We start from the raw sequence: 20,502 nt of genomic DNA on the forward strand, positions 1-20,502 counted from the left end.
GGGGGGTCTCCGTTACCGCACCGCGATGCCAGCCGCATGTTAGTACATATGCGCTGGCATCGCGGCGGGGGGGCGCGAAGGGCGGCGATGTATTTTAATACATCTCTCCCACAATGTGTTGGTCTGATCCATAGGTGTGTGCCAGCAGTGAAGCAACGCTGGCACACACTTATGTGAATGGGCGGGCTGTGTGGTTTCTGGGCTGCCTGAAGCACCAGGGGGCTTTGGGTGCAGCGTTGCGGCGAGGCAGGAAGTCCGACGTGGCAGTGTCCAGGAAGTGCTGCTGAGAGCGGACCTGTGGTGGGAGAATTTGAGAGAGCGCAGCCCAGACCCCTTCTTGCAGGTCCTCCTGGACCCCGGAAGGTAAGCCCTTCCTCCCCCTATCAACGCAGCCGAATGTCCCCGGCGTGTAGGCATCAGAAGTTAGCTGGGAAGTGACGGAGACCCCCCGCAGACCAGAGTACAGGTATCGCGGGGGGTCTCCGTTACCGCACCGCGATGCCAGCCGCATGTTAGTACATATGCGCTGGCATCGCGGCGGGGGGGCGCGAAGGGCGGCGATGTATTTTAATACATCTCTCCCACAATGTGTTGGTCTGATCCATAGGTGTGTGCCAGCAGTGAAGCAACGCTGGCACACACTTATGTGAATGGGCGGGCTGTGTGGTTTCTGGGCTGCCTGAAGCACCAGGGGGCTTTGGGTGCAGCGTTGCGGCGAGGCAGGAAGTCCGACGTGGCAGTGTCCAGGAAGTGCTGCTGAGAGCGGACCTGTGGTGGGAGAATTTGAGAGAGCGCAGCCCAGACCCCGAAGCTGCTCCGGGTTTTTTTTTTTCTCCTGCCCCCGCAGTTCCCCATGGAGTTACATGGGATAAATCGCATGCGATTTATATATACATAGACGGTGACATGCTGCGGCAGCGACAACGTATGTATAAGGTGTCATGTTGCTGCTGCCATAATGTACAGTATGGTGACATACTGTTGCAATAATATATGTTTATGGTGACATGCTGCGCCTGCTATAAGAGATGTATATATATATATATATATATATATACGGTATATATATATATATATATTTAGTGACATGTTGCTACTGCCATAATATATGCATACGGTAACTAGAGATGGGCGGTCTGAAATAAAAAAAAAAAAACACCACAGCACTGTGAATAGAAATAATAATTGTTCTTATTTTTCATGAAGATAATACTGACATAGTCCTGTTTTACTGATGTTTTCCAAGACCCTGTCTCCAAGTATATTACTGATGTTTTCTGCTGTTTTTTTTTTTTTTATCTTTGCAAAATATACACTGTATTCCCAGTAATTATTAGCATAATGTGATAAAAGCATACAAATGGATTTGGGTGGTATCAGGCGTATATGAGGTCTGAAGTCTTGAATGTACAGTCAGTCCTGTAATGCATCATTAAAAGACATTAGTTGAAAGTTGTCTGAAGCATATTATTATTTCCTCCTGGAACGAAAAGTCAGCAGAAAAGTATAAATCTTTCATGACCTACAGTATAATAACTATGCAGCTGGTGATGACCTGCGGTAACCAAGTCACGCTGTCCACAAACTGAACAATTTATAGTACATTTTAATTATTTCTTATAAATACATTGAAGTCAAACTGACACAGAAGGGCAAAACAACTTGTCCCCAACCACCAAAGCACCAGTACCAATATTAGTATATCGGAAAATGCTGCGATAAGTAGGATATTATGGAGGCTTTCAAATATAGCAAGGGTTTTAACAAGGTATAGGAAATTATTATATATTATTCAGGGAAAGAAATATAGTAATTAGAATATGAGAAAATGCACTGCAACCAAATGTAGAGAGAGGAACACTATTAGAAAGACTCAGTTCCTTTACTTATAGAATGATTGATAAATACAGTAGCTCTCCCATAGAGGTTTCAGAAGACAATCCAATACAGGAATTTAGAATTCCCTGGGAAAAACATACTACATAAAAAAAAATGGAACAAATAGATGGGCTATGTTATTTAGCAATTTTATGTCTACAATATTATTGTCGACATGCATTTAGGTCGACATGCATTAAGGTCAACATGTGGGACGGTCAACATGGGTTATGTCGTCAGGGTCATTAGGTCGACACAAGCATTATGTCGACATGGGGAAGATCAAGTCAAAAAGTCAACATGGGGTTTTTCGAAAACAAATTTGAGCCAACAGGCAGGATTTCATGCCCTACCATCCAGTAGGGCGTGGTGGGAGAATAAAAGGTACTTACGTATATGTTAGTTGGGCGCCCACTATAGTTAGTACGCTCATACACCCACTATCCATTTTGGCATGAAGTTGAATTTATATATTGTGGCGAGCATAGCAAGCCCCGCGAGGGGACGCGGAAAACTAAGCAAATAGCTTAGTGGGCGCCCGACTAACATATAAGTACTGAATAAAATAATGTGCCGAGTGTAGCGAGGCACCATGCCCGAAGCATGGCGAGTGCAGTGAGCCATGCGAGGGGACGCGGTGCGACAGTTTCAGTGTCCATGTCGACTGTGTAGAAATTTGAGATTTTTTTTTTAAAAAAACCACACTTCGACCTTTTGACTGTCGACCTTCCCCATGTCGACCTAATGCTTGTGTCAACCTAATGACCCTATTGAACTAACCCATGTCAACCTACAATCATGTCGACCTTCCTACATGTCGACCTTAATGCATGTCGACCTAAATGCATGTCGACCTAAATGCTGTCCAATGATCTATGCCTGTTCATATATCTCTTAAAGATAACCAGAGGGAAGAATTTGCATGTATTTGCCGTGTACATAAACTTCCGAAACTTTACAATAAATTGTGTATGAATGCCGACATGAAACTCTTATGAAGAAGGGAGATGCCACTTTTCTGATTTGTTTACAGATCATTAATTTCACATCATCACTACCTAGAGGACAAATACATATAGATATATTTCTCCAATTTCCCAATCTTTCAGGGTGGGCGAATCCAGGAAATCCAATATGTTGGATTTTTCCAAATTGCTGATTCTGACCAAAAATATTATTGGGATTGGCAAATCTGAGATTTTTTACCAGAATTATGGGTAAAAGCACGGTGTCAAAGTTAGCTGGTCCAAAGCCTGGCATACTAATATTACCAAGCCCAGTCTGGTGTCAACTTAGTTGGTGCGCGTCTGGTATACTAGCATTACCTGATCCAGCCTAGTTTCCAAGTAAGGAGAAATATGTGGTGGTAAGGTGCGCTTACTATCAGCGGCTGGTTTGGGGATAGTCAGTCCCCAGAATATAAACCAGGTAAACAGAAAGATAACCAGCGCTGGCTTATTTCTCAAATAATTCAGAAAATGACGGTTTCTTAGCAATGTTAACCCCTTCCCGACATATGACGTACATTTACGTCATATGTCGGTTGAGGGGGAATCAAGCCAGCTCACGGAGTGAGCTGGCTTGAAAGAGAGCAGGTAATGGCTGTATATTACAGCCAGGTCCCTGCTCTCACGGCCACGAGCGGCGAGTTCGCCGATCGTGGCCGTTTAACCCTTTAAGCACCGCGGGCAAAGCGACCGCAGTGCTTAAATAGCTGATCGGAGGGGGGGCGCCCCCCTCCGGCGCCGATCGGGGCCCCCCGCAGCGAGATCGGAGGGTGCCGATCGGTTGCCATGGTAGCCAGGGGTCTAATGTAGACCCCTGTGCTGGCCGTGTCTGCATACCTATCATATCCTGCCTGAGGCAGGATGTAATAGGAAGTGCATAAAATCACTACGTTCAGCCATAGAGCTCTATGGCTGAACCTAGTACAGGCGATCGCGCCCCCTAGTGGTCAAGTACACTAGGGGGCCTTGTAGTAAAAGTAAAAAAAAAAAAAATAAAGTTTAAAAATAAAAAAAAAATAAAAAAATATTAAAAGTTCAAATCACCCCCCTTTCCCCATTTCCCAAATAAAAATAAATAAAAAATAAAAAAATAAACATATTTGGTATCGCCGCGTTCCTAAAAGTCCGATCTATTAAAATATAACATTAGTTATCCCGCACGGTTAAAGGCGTAAACGGAAAATAATCCCCAACGCCAAAACTACATTTTTTGGTCGCATCGCGTACCCAAAAAAAAATAACTAAAAGAGATCAGAAAGTCGCCCATATCCCATAATGGTATTAATTAAAAAGTACACTTCAGCCCGCAAAAAATGAGCCCTCACCCAGGTCCGTAGGTGGAAAAATAAAAAAGTTATAAGCCGCAGAACATGGCGACGCAACGCAAATTAGAAAAACCGTAAAAGTTGCGATTTTTTTTTTAGTGGTAAAACATAACGAAAACTATATAAGTTTGGTATCACCAGAATCGTAACGACCCATAGAATAAAGATAACCCATCATTTTAAACGAACTATGAACTCCAAAAAAAACGTAACCAGCGCAAAATTGTGCAATGGCGTTTTTTTTTTTTTTTTTACCCCACATTGAATTATTTCCTGATTCCCCAGAATATTATACGGTATAGTAAATGGTACCATTACAAAGTACAACTTGTCCCGCAAAAAAAAAGCCCTCATGTGTCTATATAGCCGGAAAATTAAAAAAGTTACGCTTATTTGAACGCAAGGAGGAAAAAAAAATAAAAAATTACCATAAAAGGCAATGTCGGGAAGGGGTTAATAGTTCTTGTTAATACACATTAAAAACATACATCTAAACATATATGGGGACACAGAGATTAATAGTATTAAAATGTGATATTTGCCCTTTATGAAACTGATGGACTCCTATATCAAGGATAGTTCAGATAACTGGGAGGGATGTCTCTAATTAAAGCAGCAATATATTACCAGGTGGCCGGTTCCAGATACCTGATGCAATATTGGATGAATAATTCTGGTAGCTTGTCCGGTAGACCTGGGTAGAATAATGGTGATTGCTGCAGGTCCGATCTGTAGAGTTAGTCCTATGTATCCACATTTTGTCATCCTGGTGTACAGTATATTTGGAAAGCCAAAATATTTCACTGCTTTCTCGTTCTTTTACTTATATGATTCATCCTCCTTTAATCTTGAATTAATTGTTTATTTAGGGGTTGATACCATATTGTTTGTCCGTCTGCATGTTTTATGTTGTTTGTCATTACAGTCCCTAATTTCTCTCAAAGGGATTATTAAATATTAACCTATTAAAAGTTACTTTTGAAATAACTATTACACCATAGAAGGCTAGTGCCCCGCCCGGGGAGACTTCTTTATATCCTCAATTGGATATTTGTTTCTCCAATCTTTAGAATGTAAAAATCTTTGGATGACCAGGTAGAGAGAGCGGACCCGTATCCAGTATTGTTGAGATGGAAATGTTGTAATCCTCAGGAGTCTGATGGTGGCAGGGTAAGTAAATTCTGCGACGCTCTACACGTTTCTCTGATAAAGGTCTCCCAGCTTCATCAGGAGCAAGTACTACCCTTTAATCCTTGATATAGGAGTCCATCAGTGTCATAAAGGGCAAATATCACATTGTAATACTATTAATCTCTGTGTCCCAATATATTTTTAAATGTATGTTTTTAATGTGTACTAATTTTTTTTTTTTTTACATTGCTAAGAAACGTCATTTTCTGAATGATTTGAGAAATATTTTAGGAGAAAAGAAGGGAAAGACTCTCTCTCTCACACATTGAGAAAGCCTCCGTGGCGAAACGATCGTCTGTGTGGACAGAAACGCTGATTTACAGCAGAGAGGGGACACCGGCGCACCTACCTAGTGCCCCCTGATCTTGATACCTGTGCATCCCGCTCGTGACAGACTCGCAGATTGATAGCGCGGTTTGGACATAAACGCTGTTTCACAGCACACGGGTTGTGTGGACAGAAACGCTGATTTACAGCAGAGAGGGGACACCGGTGCACCTACCCAGTGCCCCCTGATCTTGATACCTGTGCATCCCGCTCGTGACAGACTCGCAGATTGATAGCACCGTTTGGACAGAAACGCTGTTTCACAGCACACGGGTGACACCGGTGCACTTGCCCGGTGCCTGCTGACACTCTTACCAATACATCCCGATTGTGATAAGAGACGCTGACTCACAGCATTTTACATTTATGCTGCGGATAGGAACGCTGACTTGCAATACAGAGGGGACGCTGGCATACCTATTTGATGCCTCCCAACTCTGATACCTATGCGGCTGACTTATAACACCAAGGAGACCCCGATCCAGAGACCCTGTAGCCACCAATACAGCGACCTGACGGCAGCATTTCAGATACCAGTATACACAGAGACAGCAGGGATTTACGTACCTCCAGTCACAGCGGCAGACCCGGTGGAGATCTAGGACCAGATCCCCGGGGTGAAACTATAGGTATCCACTGTGCCTCTCCCCCAACTTGTTCATTTTTTTCATTTTTTTCATTTTTTTCATTTTTTTCATTTTTATTATTTATTTGGCTTTATATTTCTTTTCCATATTGCGCTGTCTTTTCTCTCTTCTTTTTGCTGGTAACTGCCCTCATTAGTTACCCACAATATACCCAGGGGCCACACCTCGCCCATCCCCCCCCCCCCTTTTTGTTATAACTCATGGGGGATTTATGTATACATTTAATTTCTGAATTATAGAAGTAACACCGCCTGACACACCTCTCTCTAGTAACTCTCAACTAGGGAGCTGAGAGACATACCGCTTAAAAACTACATTAACCTAAACCGGGGGAATCTACCCTACCCCAAGTTTATTAGTGTCTTGGGAGATTTTCTATATTCTATTTTTCTTTTGTTACCCTCTCTCCCTGTAACTCCTATTACCAGGACTCGCTCACCCGCAATACCTTTAAAGCCCTTCTTGCACCAGTTGCTGAAGGAAGCCGACCAAGGTGAGGTATAACTGAGTACAAGAAGGGGGAGACCCCACTAAGGAAACCGTTGTACTACTTCATGGTCATAGGTATATATAGCTGGGCAGCAGCAGTCCTTTGGAGTCGAGTCAGGGAGTATAGGTTTGACTGCCCACAATACCTATAAGGCCCATCATTCTTAGATGGCAGCTGGCAGGCCAGGTGGTGACGAGTAACATTTGGGGGAGACCTCACTGCGATAACTCACCCTTCCTGGCCTTCTGTAGGTATATAAAGCTGGTGATTTGTCACCTTTGAGGTAACATTCATTCTTTATTATTTCCGGCTTTCCTGCTCCTTTCCCAATTCTCTCTTTCTTTTCTTTTCCTCTCTTTTCCGTGCCATCCTCTCTCCCTGCAACCCCTGATAATAGGACTCGCTCACCCGCAATACCTCGAAAGCCCTTTTTTGCATTACCTGCTAAAGGAAGCTGACCAATTTGAGGTATAACTGAGTACACAGTAGGGGGAGACCCCTCTAAGGAAATCATTGTACCCCCATTTGGTCATAGGTATATATAGCTGGGCAGCAGCAGTCCTAGGGGGCTAAATCAGGGAGCACGGGTCTGACTTCCCACAATACCTCAAAGGCCCAACTATTACAGATGGCAGCTGGTGTACCAGGTGGTGACGAGTAACATTTGAGGGAGACCTCTTTGCGAGAACTCATCTTTCCCGGCACACTACAGGTATACAAAGTTGGCGAATTGTCACCCTTTGAGGCAACACTCTTCTTTCTCTTTTTTCTTCTTTCTTCTTTTTCTCTTCTTTCTTTTCTCCTTCTACTCCCATATAAATTCCCGCCCCCCAGTACTGTGTGTTTTTTTCTTTCCTTTCTTTTTCCTTTTATTTCTTTTCTACTATATCACTATACTTACCCTCCAGGGGAGAGGTGACAGTGTTTCCCTTGTACTTACCAAAAAATTCTTTTACAAAAATGTACATTATATTTTCGCTATCCTTTGATTGATGTGTGACCATTATTTTACTGTATAAATTGATACACATTTTTCTGACTGTTGAATAGGGACGTATATCAGACAATGTGACACAGAAATAACAGTGTTGATGTAGATGTTCAGTGTGGTACTATGAAAGAAGTGACAAACTTAATCTATACCTGACAATAGCGTGTCACCACTGTGGACACCCGGGCCAGCACAAAAGCCCATCATTTGAACAGTACTAACTCTTCTTTTGTTACTGTTACTCTGTGATTGAAATTTATCCCTATTATAACGTCTATATTTGAGCTCATTTTGGGAAGTAGCTTAGGATTGGGAACCATGACCTCAGTGTGACTCTAATTTTGAGCCTTAAAGAGAATTTCTCTCCTAGAGAGAATATATCTTTTCTTCGCAGGTCTGATTAATTTGATTAATCTGACTACCATTACCAATTTAAGCTCAATTGAAGCTCAATCAGTGTTTTATGTTACATGTATCTTTGTCCGTCTGTGTTTAGTGCTCAGTTTTAATAAATATACTATTAAAGAGAATTTTAAAAAAATCTTCATACACATATGTAAAGCGAATGTTGCACTAATTATCCTAATCAATACTTACCGTTTTTTTGGGGGGGCCTTTGTGTGTGTCCCCTCTTTATACTTGAATACCGTTTTTTGAACTATTGAAATTTAAGATTTCATTATAAGAGTGCCCCAACAAAGAGAGAGTCTTTCCCTTCTTTTCTCCTAAAATACTATTAATACTCTCCAGGGAGCACCTCCACTACTTATATTGCTCCGTAAGGACGCTAGTATACTAGCCCAAGTTATTCTTCTTAACACTGTGGATCACATACACTTTTTTGCTGTTATAGATAATACATGCTAACCTGTGCCTTGGTCTATTCCCACATACCCTTTTCCCCTCAAAGTTATTTGATTTGAGAAATAAGCCAGCGCAGGTTATCTTTCTGTCTACCTAGTTTCCAAGTAATCTTGTCCCAGCCCAGCATACAAGCATTACCAGATTAAGCCTGGCGTCAAAACTGGTCCCAGCATGGCATGTCATCATTACTGGATCCAGCCTGGTGTCCAAGTTAGCTGGTCCCAGCCCAGCATATTAGCACATGCAGTTCCAGTCCAGTATTCCAGTTCACACCATTACTACCAATAGAAGCTTCTCCCAGTCCGGTATATCCCCTGAACCCAGTCTTTTACCACTACCCACTCAAGCTATAAGAAAAAATATACCCCTGACCCTCTTCCTGCATATTGCATTAATTCCAGAACCAATCCCAACATCTTTACTGTAAACACAAGAATCCAGAAGCCTGACACCTACCATATCTTCTTATACAACAAAGGCTTATTGCTAGTGGTAATCTACAGGAGTCTTGTATAACTGCATTGCCTGGTTTGTTAAATCATTAAAAGTCCTGCATATTAGTGGTTAAACATTTATTTATTTTTATTTATTTAAAAATGTTAAGTTTGATACAGTATACTAATATTTCTTGTTACTATATATGTAAATATACAATTATGTATATATACAATTATACATATTTTCATCTCTGACGAGTTTACTCTGCAGACTAATTTCAGTAAGAAATGTTAATTAACTTGGTTGCACTTCCATATGCTCCAAAGTTCAGACCAGAAGTAATAAGGGCTAATCAAATGTTCCTATTAATGATAAAATACAATGCTGTAAATTAAATGAGGATATTTCATCATATAGAAGACACAAATCTATATGACCTTTAATATAAATACTGTCTACAACTCATATCTGTAAGAAACCAACAATGGATACAATCCCATCTAGTATACCTAATAAAACTACAGATATGTCATTACCTTGGCATTCAAGTGCAAAAGTGATGGAGAATTAGTTCCATTGTACCCAGAGATTGTGAGTATCTCCCCATGTGTATCTCTGCCTGCTCCCCAGTATATATTTTTATTGTGTGTATATATATATATATATATATATATATATATATATATATATATATAATAAACAGAAGCAGCATTCAGTGACTTAGATATGCAGTGAAAAACAGGACTATTTAATCCATCAGGTTATCACTGCATCCTGACCAAGGGGTTTCCTTCCCCCGAAATGGACGTTGTAGTGTTTGATCACCCGATGGACTAAAATATTTCTGTTTTTCACGGCATAACCCAAGTCTCCGAATGCCACTTTTCATTTATTGGATACATGTGGTTGGGGTTTTGTCCTCCAACAAAGAAGGCACATGAGCAAGTAACCATGCTAGCTTTTTCTCAACTTCATCTATGTGATAGAGTTCCCTCTATCTTCCCTTTTTACTCCGTTCTGAGTTGACTAGAACACAATAGGCTTTCTTACCAACTTCAAGTATACAACTTCATAAGGAGTTGCAAATAAACAAAATAACTTACCCGAATCTGACTCTCTTTACGTTACATCTGCCCCACCTGCAGTGCAACATGGTTTTGTCCGTTTGCTAATAAAGCATCTTTGCAATCAGGTTTGAATTAGACCCATGGTTCCACCCCCTTCTCTACTCCCTCCCCTGTCCCAATCCGGGTGGTCTTCTGTGTCCTGGTTGTTTCTATTTTCCCTATTCTGTGATTTCACTTTGTATATGGTATTATACTTCTACAAATTGCTTATCGTGCCCACTGTAAAATATGTAGTGCGCGCCAGGTGGCAGCTTCAGCTGGTATATTCCAGGGTAGGATGAAACATTCACAGAACAATTTATTCAGTGGTGATCATTAATAATTTTCCATTATGAACTTATGTCTTACTTCTAGCTATTGTTTATCTCGCACCCTACAGCCTGTAGTGCACCAAGATCGCTGCCTCGTCTATTATATTTATGGGTAAGGTGAACAATGCATAAATCTGAGGATTTTATAAGAATTGTGTGTCTCGCTTAGTGTTCTGTAGCTCAACCATTACATATCATCACGTCTAGGTATTGCCTACCCTTTGTAGTGTATCATATATAGTGCATCAAAGATGGCTGTATCCCCTTCGTATGTTAGATGAATAATCCTTGGAATTAATGACCTATAATGGCTGCATCAAATCTGTATTATGTTCATGGTTTCCTGCAAGTTTAATTTTCTTACTTATGTTCATGCCTTCCATTTCTTTACATATATACATTTTTATTTTATATTAATGACTTCTATAAAATGAGTCCTTTTGTAGAAAATAATAATAAAAAAAAAATATTATTATTATTATGACAGTAATATTATTATCTATTATCATGTGTATATGCAATAAAGTAATGTAATAACATCTAATAAAAGAGAGATTACGGTCTGGACAAAGTGATATTTGTACTATCAATCTAAAATATATATAAATACAAACATAAAAAAAATTCATATAAACATGTTTTTCCCTTTAAAAAATAAATTTACCCTTTTAAATGTAATGTTGATAAATGCTTGTGACTTCTCCTAAATTGAATACCATTAGCTATAGGGGTCAATATGACATCTTCCTATTAGAAACAGATAGATAGAGCTGAATAACACAATCAATCCTACGTATTGAATCTTCAAGTTCTGCATCTGCAAAACATATGTCTCATAACAGGATAACAGGCATGTTTGAGGATGTGTCGTTTTTACATGACTTTGCTGTGCTGCGCCTATGCTTGTCTCTAGGCAAAAAGATGCAAAAAATCTATATACAGGTTGAGTATCCCTTAACCAAAATGGTCGGGACCAGAATATTGGATAACGGATTATTCCGTATTTCAGTATGTTTTTATATTTCAAGTATGTATCTTGAGGTATCTTACATTTATGTTGTACAAACACATCAAACACATGAAATACACACAAATATATTTTATTTGTGCATAAAACAAGGTTTCAAAACATGAAACAAAGTATCTCAGGTACTGAATTTAAATGCCAAGCAATCATTTTCTTGCACATTTTTAGTGCCAGTTACATATCATGTCCTTAGTAGTACTGTTACAGATGTCCCAGTAGTGCCAGTTACATATCATGTCCTTAGTAGTACTGTTACAGATGTCCCCAGTAGTGCCAGTTACATGTCATGTCCTTAGTAGTGCTGTTACTGATGCCCCCAGTAGTGCCAGTTACATGTCATGTCCTTAGTAGTACTGTTACAGATGTCCCCAGTAGTGCCAGTTACATATCATGTCCTTAGTAGTACTGTTACAGATGTCCCAGTAGTGCCAGTTACATATCATGTCCTTAGTAGTACTGTTACAGATGTCCCCAGTAGTGCCAGTTACATATCATGTCCTTAGTAGTGCTGTTACAGATGTCCCCAGTAGTGCCAGTTACATGTCATGTCCTTAGTAGTGCTGTTACTGATGTCCCCAGTAGTGCCAGTTACATATAATGTCCTTAGTAGTGCTGTTACAGATGTTCCCAGTAGTGCCAGTTACATGTCATGTCCTTAGTAGTACTGTTACAGATGTCCCCAGTAGTGCCAGTTACATATCATGGGCCAGATTCTCTAATCTTCAAAAGTGATACAATGGAGAGTGATAAACAGCCAGCCAATCAGCTCCTACCTGCCATACCACAGACTGTGTTTGAAAAATGTCAGGCAGGAGCTGATTGGCTGGCTGTTTATCACTTTCTATTTTATCACCTTTGAAGCATAGAGAATCTGGCCCCATGTCCTTAGTAGTACTGTTACAGATGTCCCCAGTAGTGCAAGTTACATATCATGTCCTTAGTAGTGCTGTTACAGATGTCCCCAGTAGTGCCAGTTACATGTCATGTCCTTAGTAGTACTGTTACAGATGTCCCCAGTAGTGCCAGTTACATATCATGTCCTTAGTAGTACTGATACAGATGTCCCCAGTAGTGCCAGTTACATATTATGTCCTTAGTAGTGCTGTTACAGATGCCCCCAGTAGTGCCAGTTACATGTCATGTCCTTAGTAGTGCTGTTACAGATGTCCCCAGTAGTGTCAGTTACATATCATGTCCTTAGTAGTGCTGTTACAGATGTCCCCAGTAGTGCCAGTTACATGTCATGTCCTTAGTAGTACTGTTACAGATGTCCCCAGTAGTGCCAGTTACATATCATGTCCTTAGTAGTGCTGTTACAGATGCCCCCAGTAGTGACAGTTACATGTCATGTCCTTAGTAGTGCTGTTACAGATGTCCCCAATAGTGTCAGTTACATATCATGTCCTTAGTAGTGCTGTTACAGATGTCCCCAGTAGTGCCAGTTACATGTCATGTCCTTAGTAGTACTGTTACAGATGTCCCCAGTACTGCTTTTAGCAAAAAATATATATATATATATATATATATATTTTCTTCACTTTCTGGAATGTGTGGTTTTCGGGATAATTTGGATAACGGATATTTGGATAAGGGATACTCAACCTGTAAACATATATGCCTAGGCAATTGTGATACGCAGACACGTTATAGAAATGTGTATACAGTATAATCAAAACAACTAAATGAGGACTAGGGTTGGGATAACTAACACTATCTAGCTGCTGTGGATCTCCATTGGAGCATACTTGAATATTCCCAACAGCTGGAAAGACACCAGTTATCTATCTCTGCCGTATAGAGCTAAAACGGGTAAGCATTTATTGTATGTTACTGAAAGACCAAGCTCTTCCTATAGGATCTGCCTGCGGTATAAAGAAAACGGTCTATTCCCTAGACCCCGTAAATTGATATAGAGATGTTTATAGTTAGCAAATACCAAATGACGATCCTAAATGGGTTGAGACTATAAACAAGTATGAAAATAAAAAATAAAATATATGTCCTCCTACCACTAACATCGCTAAGGAGGACATATAGGAAGGAGAAGTAAACACGCCACTATCTAGGAACGTAATATTTTATTTTTATTTTTTATTTATTTTTATTTATTATTTTTTATTTATTTTTTATTTTCATACTTGTTTATAGCCTCAACCCATTTAGGATCACCAATTGGTATTTGGCATACAGTACATCTCGTATCAAAAAATGGAAAGCAGCCTAAAGAGAAGAGCAGGGTTTCACAGTTCCAATGCCGTAGAAGGATTTTTCTCTATGGGATAATTAGAATGACTTAATAGATTATTAACATATTTGTACATTAGTTAGGAAATACTGAAAACTTAACCTGTTGGGGGCCCTTGAGGAGCTGAGTTGAGAAATTCTGCAGCAGAGAACAAGAACAGTGCACATGCCATAGACAATTAAAAAAGAGGATTTTCACTATACCATGGCTATAGGAACGATCCCCGTGAATGTTGTCTGGCTGACAAAGATTTCGGAAATTACAAGTTCACTGACAGAGTCCTCTTCAGGGTATTCCACCTGCCATGTAATCTGCTGGGCACCAGCCAAGCCGCTGCCAATATCCATTTTAAAGTCCATCTGCAGAATTTCATAAAGCGACTCGTTGGCTCTGAAAGAAATCGAGAAAATGTCACCGCTTTAAACAAAGCTCACAAAAACATAAATAACAACCTAACCTCGTGGTAAGGAATTAGCATGGATGTTCCATCTTTCCAGCAGTGATCAAAGCATAAATCATCTAATCAATGCCGCAATAGCTCTAATTTATCACAGGTGACTCACAGGCCTTTTTTCTATACCTGTCTGAAAGAAGCAATCTTTCTAATTAGTGTGCTGGCCACACTTTCCTATTAGGAGGCACACTGCACATTCTCCCATGGCCTTGAGACATCAGCTCTTTTTCTGGTGTAATTGGTACTAGACAGTGTTGTCTGACTCCAGTTTCTTCATCTCTCATAGATGATTTGGATCTCTTTCTTGTCATATTTAGAATATTGGAGTTCTAGTTCATTTGTCAGGAAGTGTGTGTGTGTGATTGTCATACCATTCACAGTAGCGGAAATTTGTAATTTCCACAAACTATTATATGGCATGTGATGAAATGATGCCCGCATACCAGTATTTATTCTGCTATCAGATCAAATGCCCTTGAAATTATTATATTCACTTCACCATTTCAACCTAGATGAATTTAATTCAATACACATACAGTATTTCAACAGATTATTAAATTCCTATATTGTAGTGTAGACCCCCCTTAAGAGAGAACTCCTGACCGTCCCCAGGAGGGGACTCCTCCTTGGGGACCTTTTGGTGCCCTTTAGAGTGTTAAGCTGTTTACACATGGTGATATTTTGTGTTCGATTGTGACTATATAGTCAAAATCATATGAAGATTGCTTTGAAATCAATGGACATCGAACTGATTTCAGTCTCCTTCGATGCCAGTTCGATTTTGATGCGCGCTCTTATTTAGTGTTAATCGAAAAGTAAAATAATCTGTGCAGGCATGACTATATAGTCCTGAACAAATGTTTTTTTTTCTTGCCATTCGAATCAAATCGGGATCGAATCGCAAGCAAAATTGCACCATGTGAACACACCTTAAGATCTCCCAAGTCGTCTTTCCCCGTGTGCTGTTCTCTCCATCACATATACCATCCACCCCACCCCATTGCCAATGAGTGCATCAAACCTTTAGTGGGGGTACTTCTGTAGGTATTGTGACTGATTATGCAACAATGTTTATATAGCTTATATCTCATATTCTGCGATGCTTTGCACACTACAGCCCCATACACTCTAGACAAGATAGTAAATGTTATTGCTCAGAAGGGCCCGTCTGAGAGATATCTTTTAGCATCTTGTCTAGAGTGTACACTCAATATCATTAATGATGCGCACTCCCGCGTGTCATTACTGATATTGGGCCAGATGCACTAAGCTTCAAAAGTGATAAAATGGAGAGTGATAAACAACCAACCAATCAGCTCTTGTCTGACATTTTTCAAACACAGTCTGAGACATGGCAGGTAGGAGCTGATTGGCTGGCTGTTTATCACTCTCCATTGTATCACTTTTGAAGCTTAGTGCATCTGGCCCATTGAGGGCACGCACTAGACAAGATGACGTCCCGGTGATGTCACAGAACAATTACAGATATCGTTCAGTATGTAAGCAGAATATTGGGACCCTCTGCCAATATTGTTAATTATATCAGCCGTGTCCCCTATCGGCTAATGTGAATGAAGCTTAAGGTGTAAATTTAGTAAATCTTCTAAAAATGGAAAAAGGTGATGTTGCCCATAGCAACCAATCAGATTCTGTTTATGATCTCTATATTGCATCCTAGAAAATCATAGACAGATTCTGATTGGTTGTCATGGGCAACATCACCTCTTTTAATTTTAAGAAGCTTTAGTAAATACCCCAAATATTTAGATTTTTTTTTTGTATCATTTCTGAGCTCTAATGCACTGTGAATCACTTTTGGGGCGAGATGTATCAAACTGAAAATGCGGTAAAACCCCGGTTTTACTGCATTTTCCTATGTATCAAAACCCAGCCGCACTGATACCGCATTGTAGGGTATCGCCACCTTTGGGTGGCGATACCCTATAGAATAATATGGGCTTCTTTTCGCCGCCTCCGACGCAAACCCACCGCCTCGCTGACCCCCCTCTGGCTTACCTTCCTGAAAGGTCCTCCTGGACCCTGGAAGGTAAACCCCTCCTCCCCCTAGCGAAGCAGCCGGACATCCTTCCGGCTGCAGGGGGGAGGAGGAGGCGCCGTGGACAGCATGCTTAGCTGTCCCCGGCGTGAGGGGAGCAGGAGGCGGCAGGAAGGTGATGGAGACCCCCCGCACACCACAGTACAGGTATCGCGGGGGGCCTCCGTCACTGCACCACGATGCCAGCCGCATATGTTAGTACATATGCGGTAGCATCGCAGCGGGCGGGCGGCTATGTATTTTAATACATCCCGCCCTTGGTGCTATATAAATAAAGTCTAATAATAACTTATACAAGGATCCAAGTTTCCTGGAATAATGAAAACGTCAACCTTTATATTTAGCTAAAATAAAGCATTACATTACTTTAATTTGACTGCTTTTATCAGTGACCAACATGGTTCAAAGCTATTCTGCTTCACCTATTTCTAGAAAGAGAACATAATGGACCAGAAAGTGCCGATTCCGGTAGAACAGACCACTTAAACTGTCCAAGCTCATCACTATGAACTATAAAAACATACATACAGTGCAAACTTTTTTCTTCCATATATTGAAAACACCTTTTAACCCCAGGATTTATGCCCATTATTATTACCCTGTGGTGACAAATAACCTCCTCAGCCACAAACATAAACGGTATAGTGTGCAGAAAAACACCAGCCAGGTGGAATACAGGTTTTAAAAGAAATCCATTCCTTACAGCGACAGGTCAGCCACCTAATCGTGTTAAATAAATTAGATCTCGTGTATGAATTACTCAAAGACATACGTTTGATAGTCCTCAGCTCAGGCTGGTTTGTTCAGAACACAGGTGTGATCAAATGTTATAATTAGATGTCATTATCATTTTGTTTTTGAAAAAGGAAATGTTTGGAAGCAGCGTGGTACTCTGTCATGTCTGATATCCGAAAATCTGTCTGCATGCTGAGCTTCACAGAATGTCCTCCTCTGACAAGGACATGATGTTTCTTGAATGCCTCAAAGTTCACATCACAGATAAGCAGATTTCCCAAGGTTGTAACACCATATCATGACAATATCATATTTTTGTATGCAAATGTAGTAGATTATAGTGAAAACAAAATGACATCTATAGGAACACAATATGAAAGACAGTGCCAAAGAAACTGGGAAAAAAAAGTGCTGTATTCCTAACAACCAATAAGAAATGTACTGTCATTTTTGTGATACAGCTTTAAAGATTACAGCAACTGTCGGACTAACATGATTGCCCAGACCCAAGTCTACAAATGGATGATTATGCAAATCATCCATTCACAGCCATGCGGGGAATCGCAATGTGCGAGGGGGGAGTGCAGCCATCCCTGCCTACAGCGTTTAGTCCACACGCAACGTTGGAAATTCACAGCGTTGCATGTGGACCAGAATATGCATAGACTACAATGGAATCTGGAAGAGCATGCCCACTGAAGTCTATGGTAGCTGGTAGTCTATGTATTCCCATGCAGCATGCCACGACATGTTCACTTTGCAATCTCACTACATAGGAATGCCTTAGCTGTATATTCAGTATAACTGCTGATTAAGTAACTGGGCTGTTTGCAGTTGTAAGGACACATCTGTAAAGCAGTTATAGCCATATTCACTGTGACACACACTGGTAAATGGAGCAGACCTTAAGTGGAGAAAGGTGTCAAACAGCTCACTAGCCAGTGAGGGGTAGATGTATGAAGCAGTGATAAGGGAGAAGTGATAAAGTGCCTGGTACCTTATCACTGGCCAATCAGCCCCTGACTGTTAAGTTACAGGCTGGGTTTAAAATGGGACAGTTAATAGCTGAGAGGCCGGTGATAAAGTACCGGGCACTTTACCATTTCTCCCTTTATCACTGCTTCATACATCTACCCCTGAGTGTATGTAGGTGCAGGATGCTGGAACAGTGGTTAATAACAGGTCTCACTGCAGCTAAGTGGAGAATTACAGTCTCTCACCTTGGAATTCTCAACAGTCACATAAGGGGGTATTCATTCTTGGCCGCTATTTCCAACAAGGGAAATAGCAGACAGCGCCTATTCAGGGCTGCCATTTCTGACAGCATTGAAGGTGGATTCCGACAAAACAGAACCGACTTTAAGTTGAATCTGTTTAGTTGGAAACAGCTACGGATTGTCAATCTTTTCGACACTTGACAGGCGGAACTGTGAATTCTGTGAATATGTGTCAAGCAGAGCGAAAAACAACCCGGGATTCCGACTGACGTTACGCTCGACAGTCGGAATCCTAGATTGAATACCACCCATAGTCTCAAACAGATAGGACTGCACATGCCAGTAGTAGCCTTTGTGTCTATCTTGGGCCAGGAAATAACCTTCCCATGAGGAGCAGCAACATGGAGTCACAGTAGCACACTCCACTTTCAACAGATAATGGATGGCAAGAGAGCAAGCTCTGAAAAGTCAGGGAACCCTGACACCAGATTGGAATGCTTCTGTTGATTTGCGGGCACTACAGGATACTATTAGATTTTTGTGGTGCTTTTATTTAAATGCCCATACATATCCTTCGGTACTTATGTAGTACCCGGGTGCCCAATTAATATACGTACGCTTGCGCAAGGAAATCGAAAAGAAACCTTTATATGTGTACCTCTTCTCATCAATTTTTGAGTGAGGTATGCTCACAAATCCACTTTCCTTCACTGGGTGCACTTAATATTACTAAGTGAATCTACACACTGATTGTATTCTTGTTTTCACATTTATACCTATGGCGATGAAGACGTCACCATAGAAGATCAAGAAAGAAATGCTACGTGCACATACGTCATTATACTTACCGTGAGTGGAGTACGCCCATCGACCTTCCTTCTCTAGTTCATTTCACCCATCATTATTGAATTTAATTAGTGATACCTAATTAATGGTCTCTCTGACTTTCTCTATATACTGCTGTGAACACACAGGGAGAGAACACTGGAGACACTAGAACATGGGACGATCCATTGAAATGTTGATGTTCTAGATACCATCTTATACGGTTGCGCCCTAAGAGTTTGGAATTCCCATTTATTGTACAGTTTTCTGTGATGTTTAGGGGTTATTGGTGATAACCTCGGGAGAGTACGAACTAAAGGCAGCAGCGCCCCAATAGAGGTCATAGCCTATAGCTCTGTAGTTATATACTTTTTCACAAAAACATGTATGTCTTATATTTGCATAACTAATGTGACCAAAGTACATACAGTACATGGGTATCCTGGATACTGGCACTGGCAGTAAAGGCAAAAGAAAGGGAATGATACAAATGAGCCCTGCTATGAATTGTGTAACGCATTGCCTGTTCCTAATGTGCAACTTTATTTCTATTACTCTGCAACAAACCTAACGATTCTGTATGTTTAGGAAACTATACGCAACTTTATATGGTATGTGGCTGCGATTCATATAAGTTCAGAAAATAGTACAGGAATCACTACCTGTGGCAGACCGTCTAAGTCATGCCATGCATCTCACGCCATAGGGCACGAAAAGGATAGGTGTGCGAGGACACATTTGTATGCAAGCTAAAATTTCAGAATGCCACAAGTAAGATATAGAAATTAATTTATCATCTTGCAATATGAAAATATTACACATTGGTGTAATAAAAAATGTCGGAACTTCCAATGTTTTAGAAACTCAGTATGAAATGTAGTTTTAATAAATGCAATACACCCAGGTTTTAGCACTTTAATTTCTTTTAGCCATTTAAATTATGTGTTTTGCTGTGCATGGTGGTGTCAACGTATTCAGACATAAACATTCCCTCCTGTTCTCATTAACGGTTCTACTGACTCTTGTGAGAAGTGGATATTTGAAGTTATAAACTTGAAATGAACACTGTCAATTGCATCCGGTGTTAGAGAACAAAGCAGTCATATTACATAATTACATATGAAGAGATTCCCTATTCACAGTTGGACAGTGTGAGGATAAAAAAAATACTGCAATCTGTTTAAAGAATGTCTGTAGATTAGTTTCACATTATCTACACACATAGGCGAATCTAGGGGGTGGTCCGGGGGTGCACCAGACCACCCATTAGCCCATTTTGTAGCTGAGGGATGGGGCTTTCCAACGAGCCCAGCCCCATGTCTCTAGCCCCCTGGAAACTGGAGATAA

At 40.7% G+C, this 20,502-nt stretch overlaps 1 protein-coding gene across 1 annotated transcript in view; it reads right to left on the reverse strand.

Annotated features, from left to right (window-relative positions):
- Nucleotides 1-20,502, reverse strand: part of TMEM132B (transmembrane protein 132B) — a 486,016-nt gene that overhangs the window by 150,447 nt on the left and 315,067 nt on the right. The window contains exon 4 of the mRNA XM_083150609.1: nt 14,072-14,258. Coding sequence (XP_083006735.1) covers nt 14,072-14,258 — 187 coding nt within the window. The remainder of the gene's footprint in view (nt 1-14,071; nt 14,259-20,502) is intronic.

Source organism: Crinia signifera, chromosome 1 (assembly GCF_055691185.1).
Source record: "Crinia signifera chromosome 1, ASM5569118v1, whole genome shotgun sequence".
NCBI lineage: Eukaryota > Metazoa > Chordata > Amphibia > Anura > Myobatrachidae > Crinia > Crinia signifera.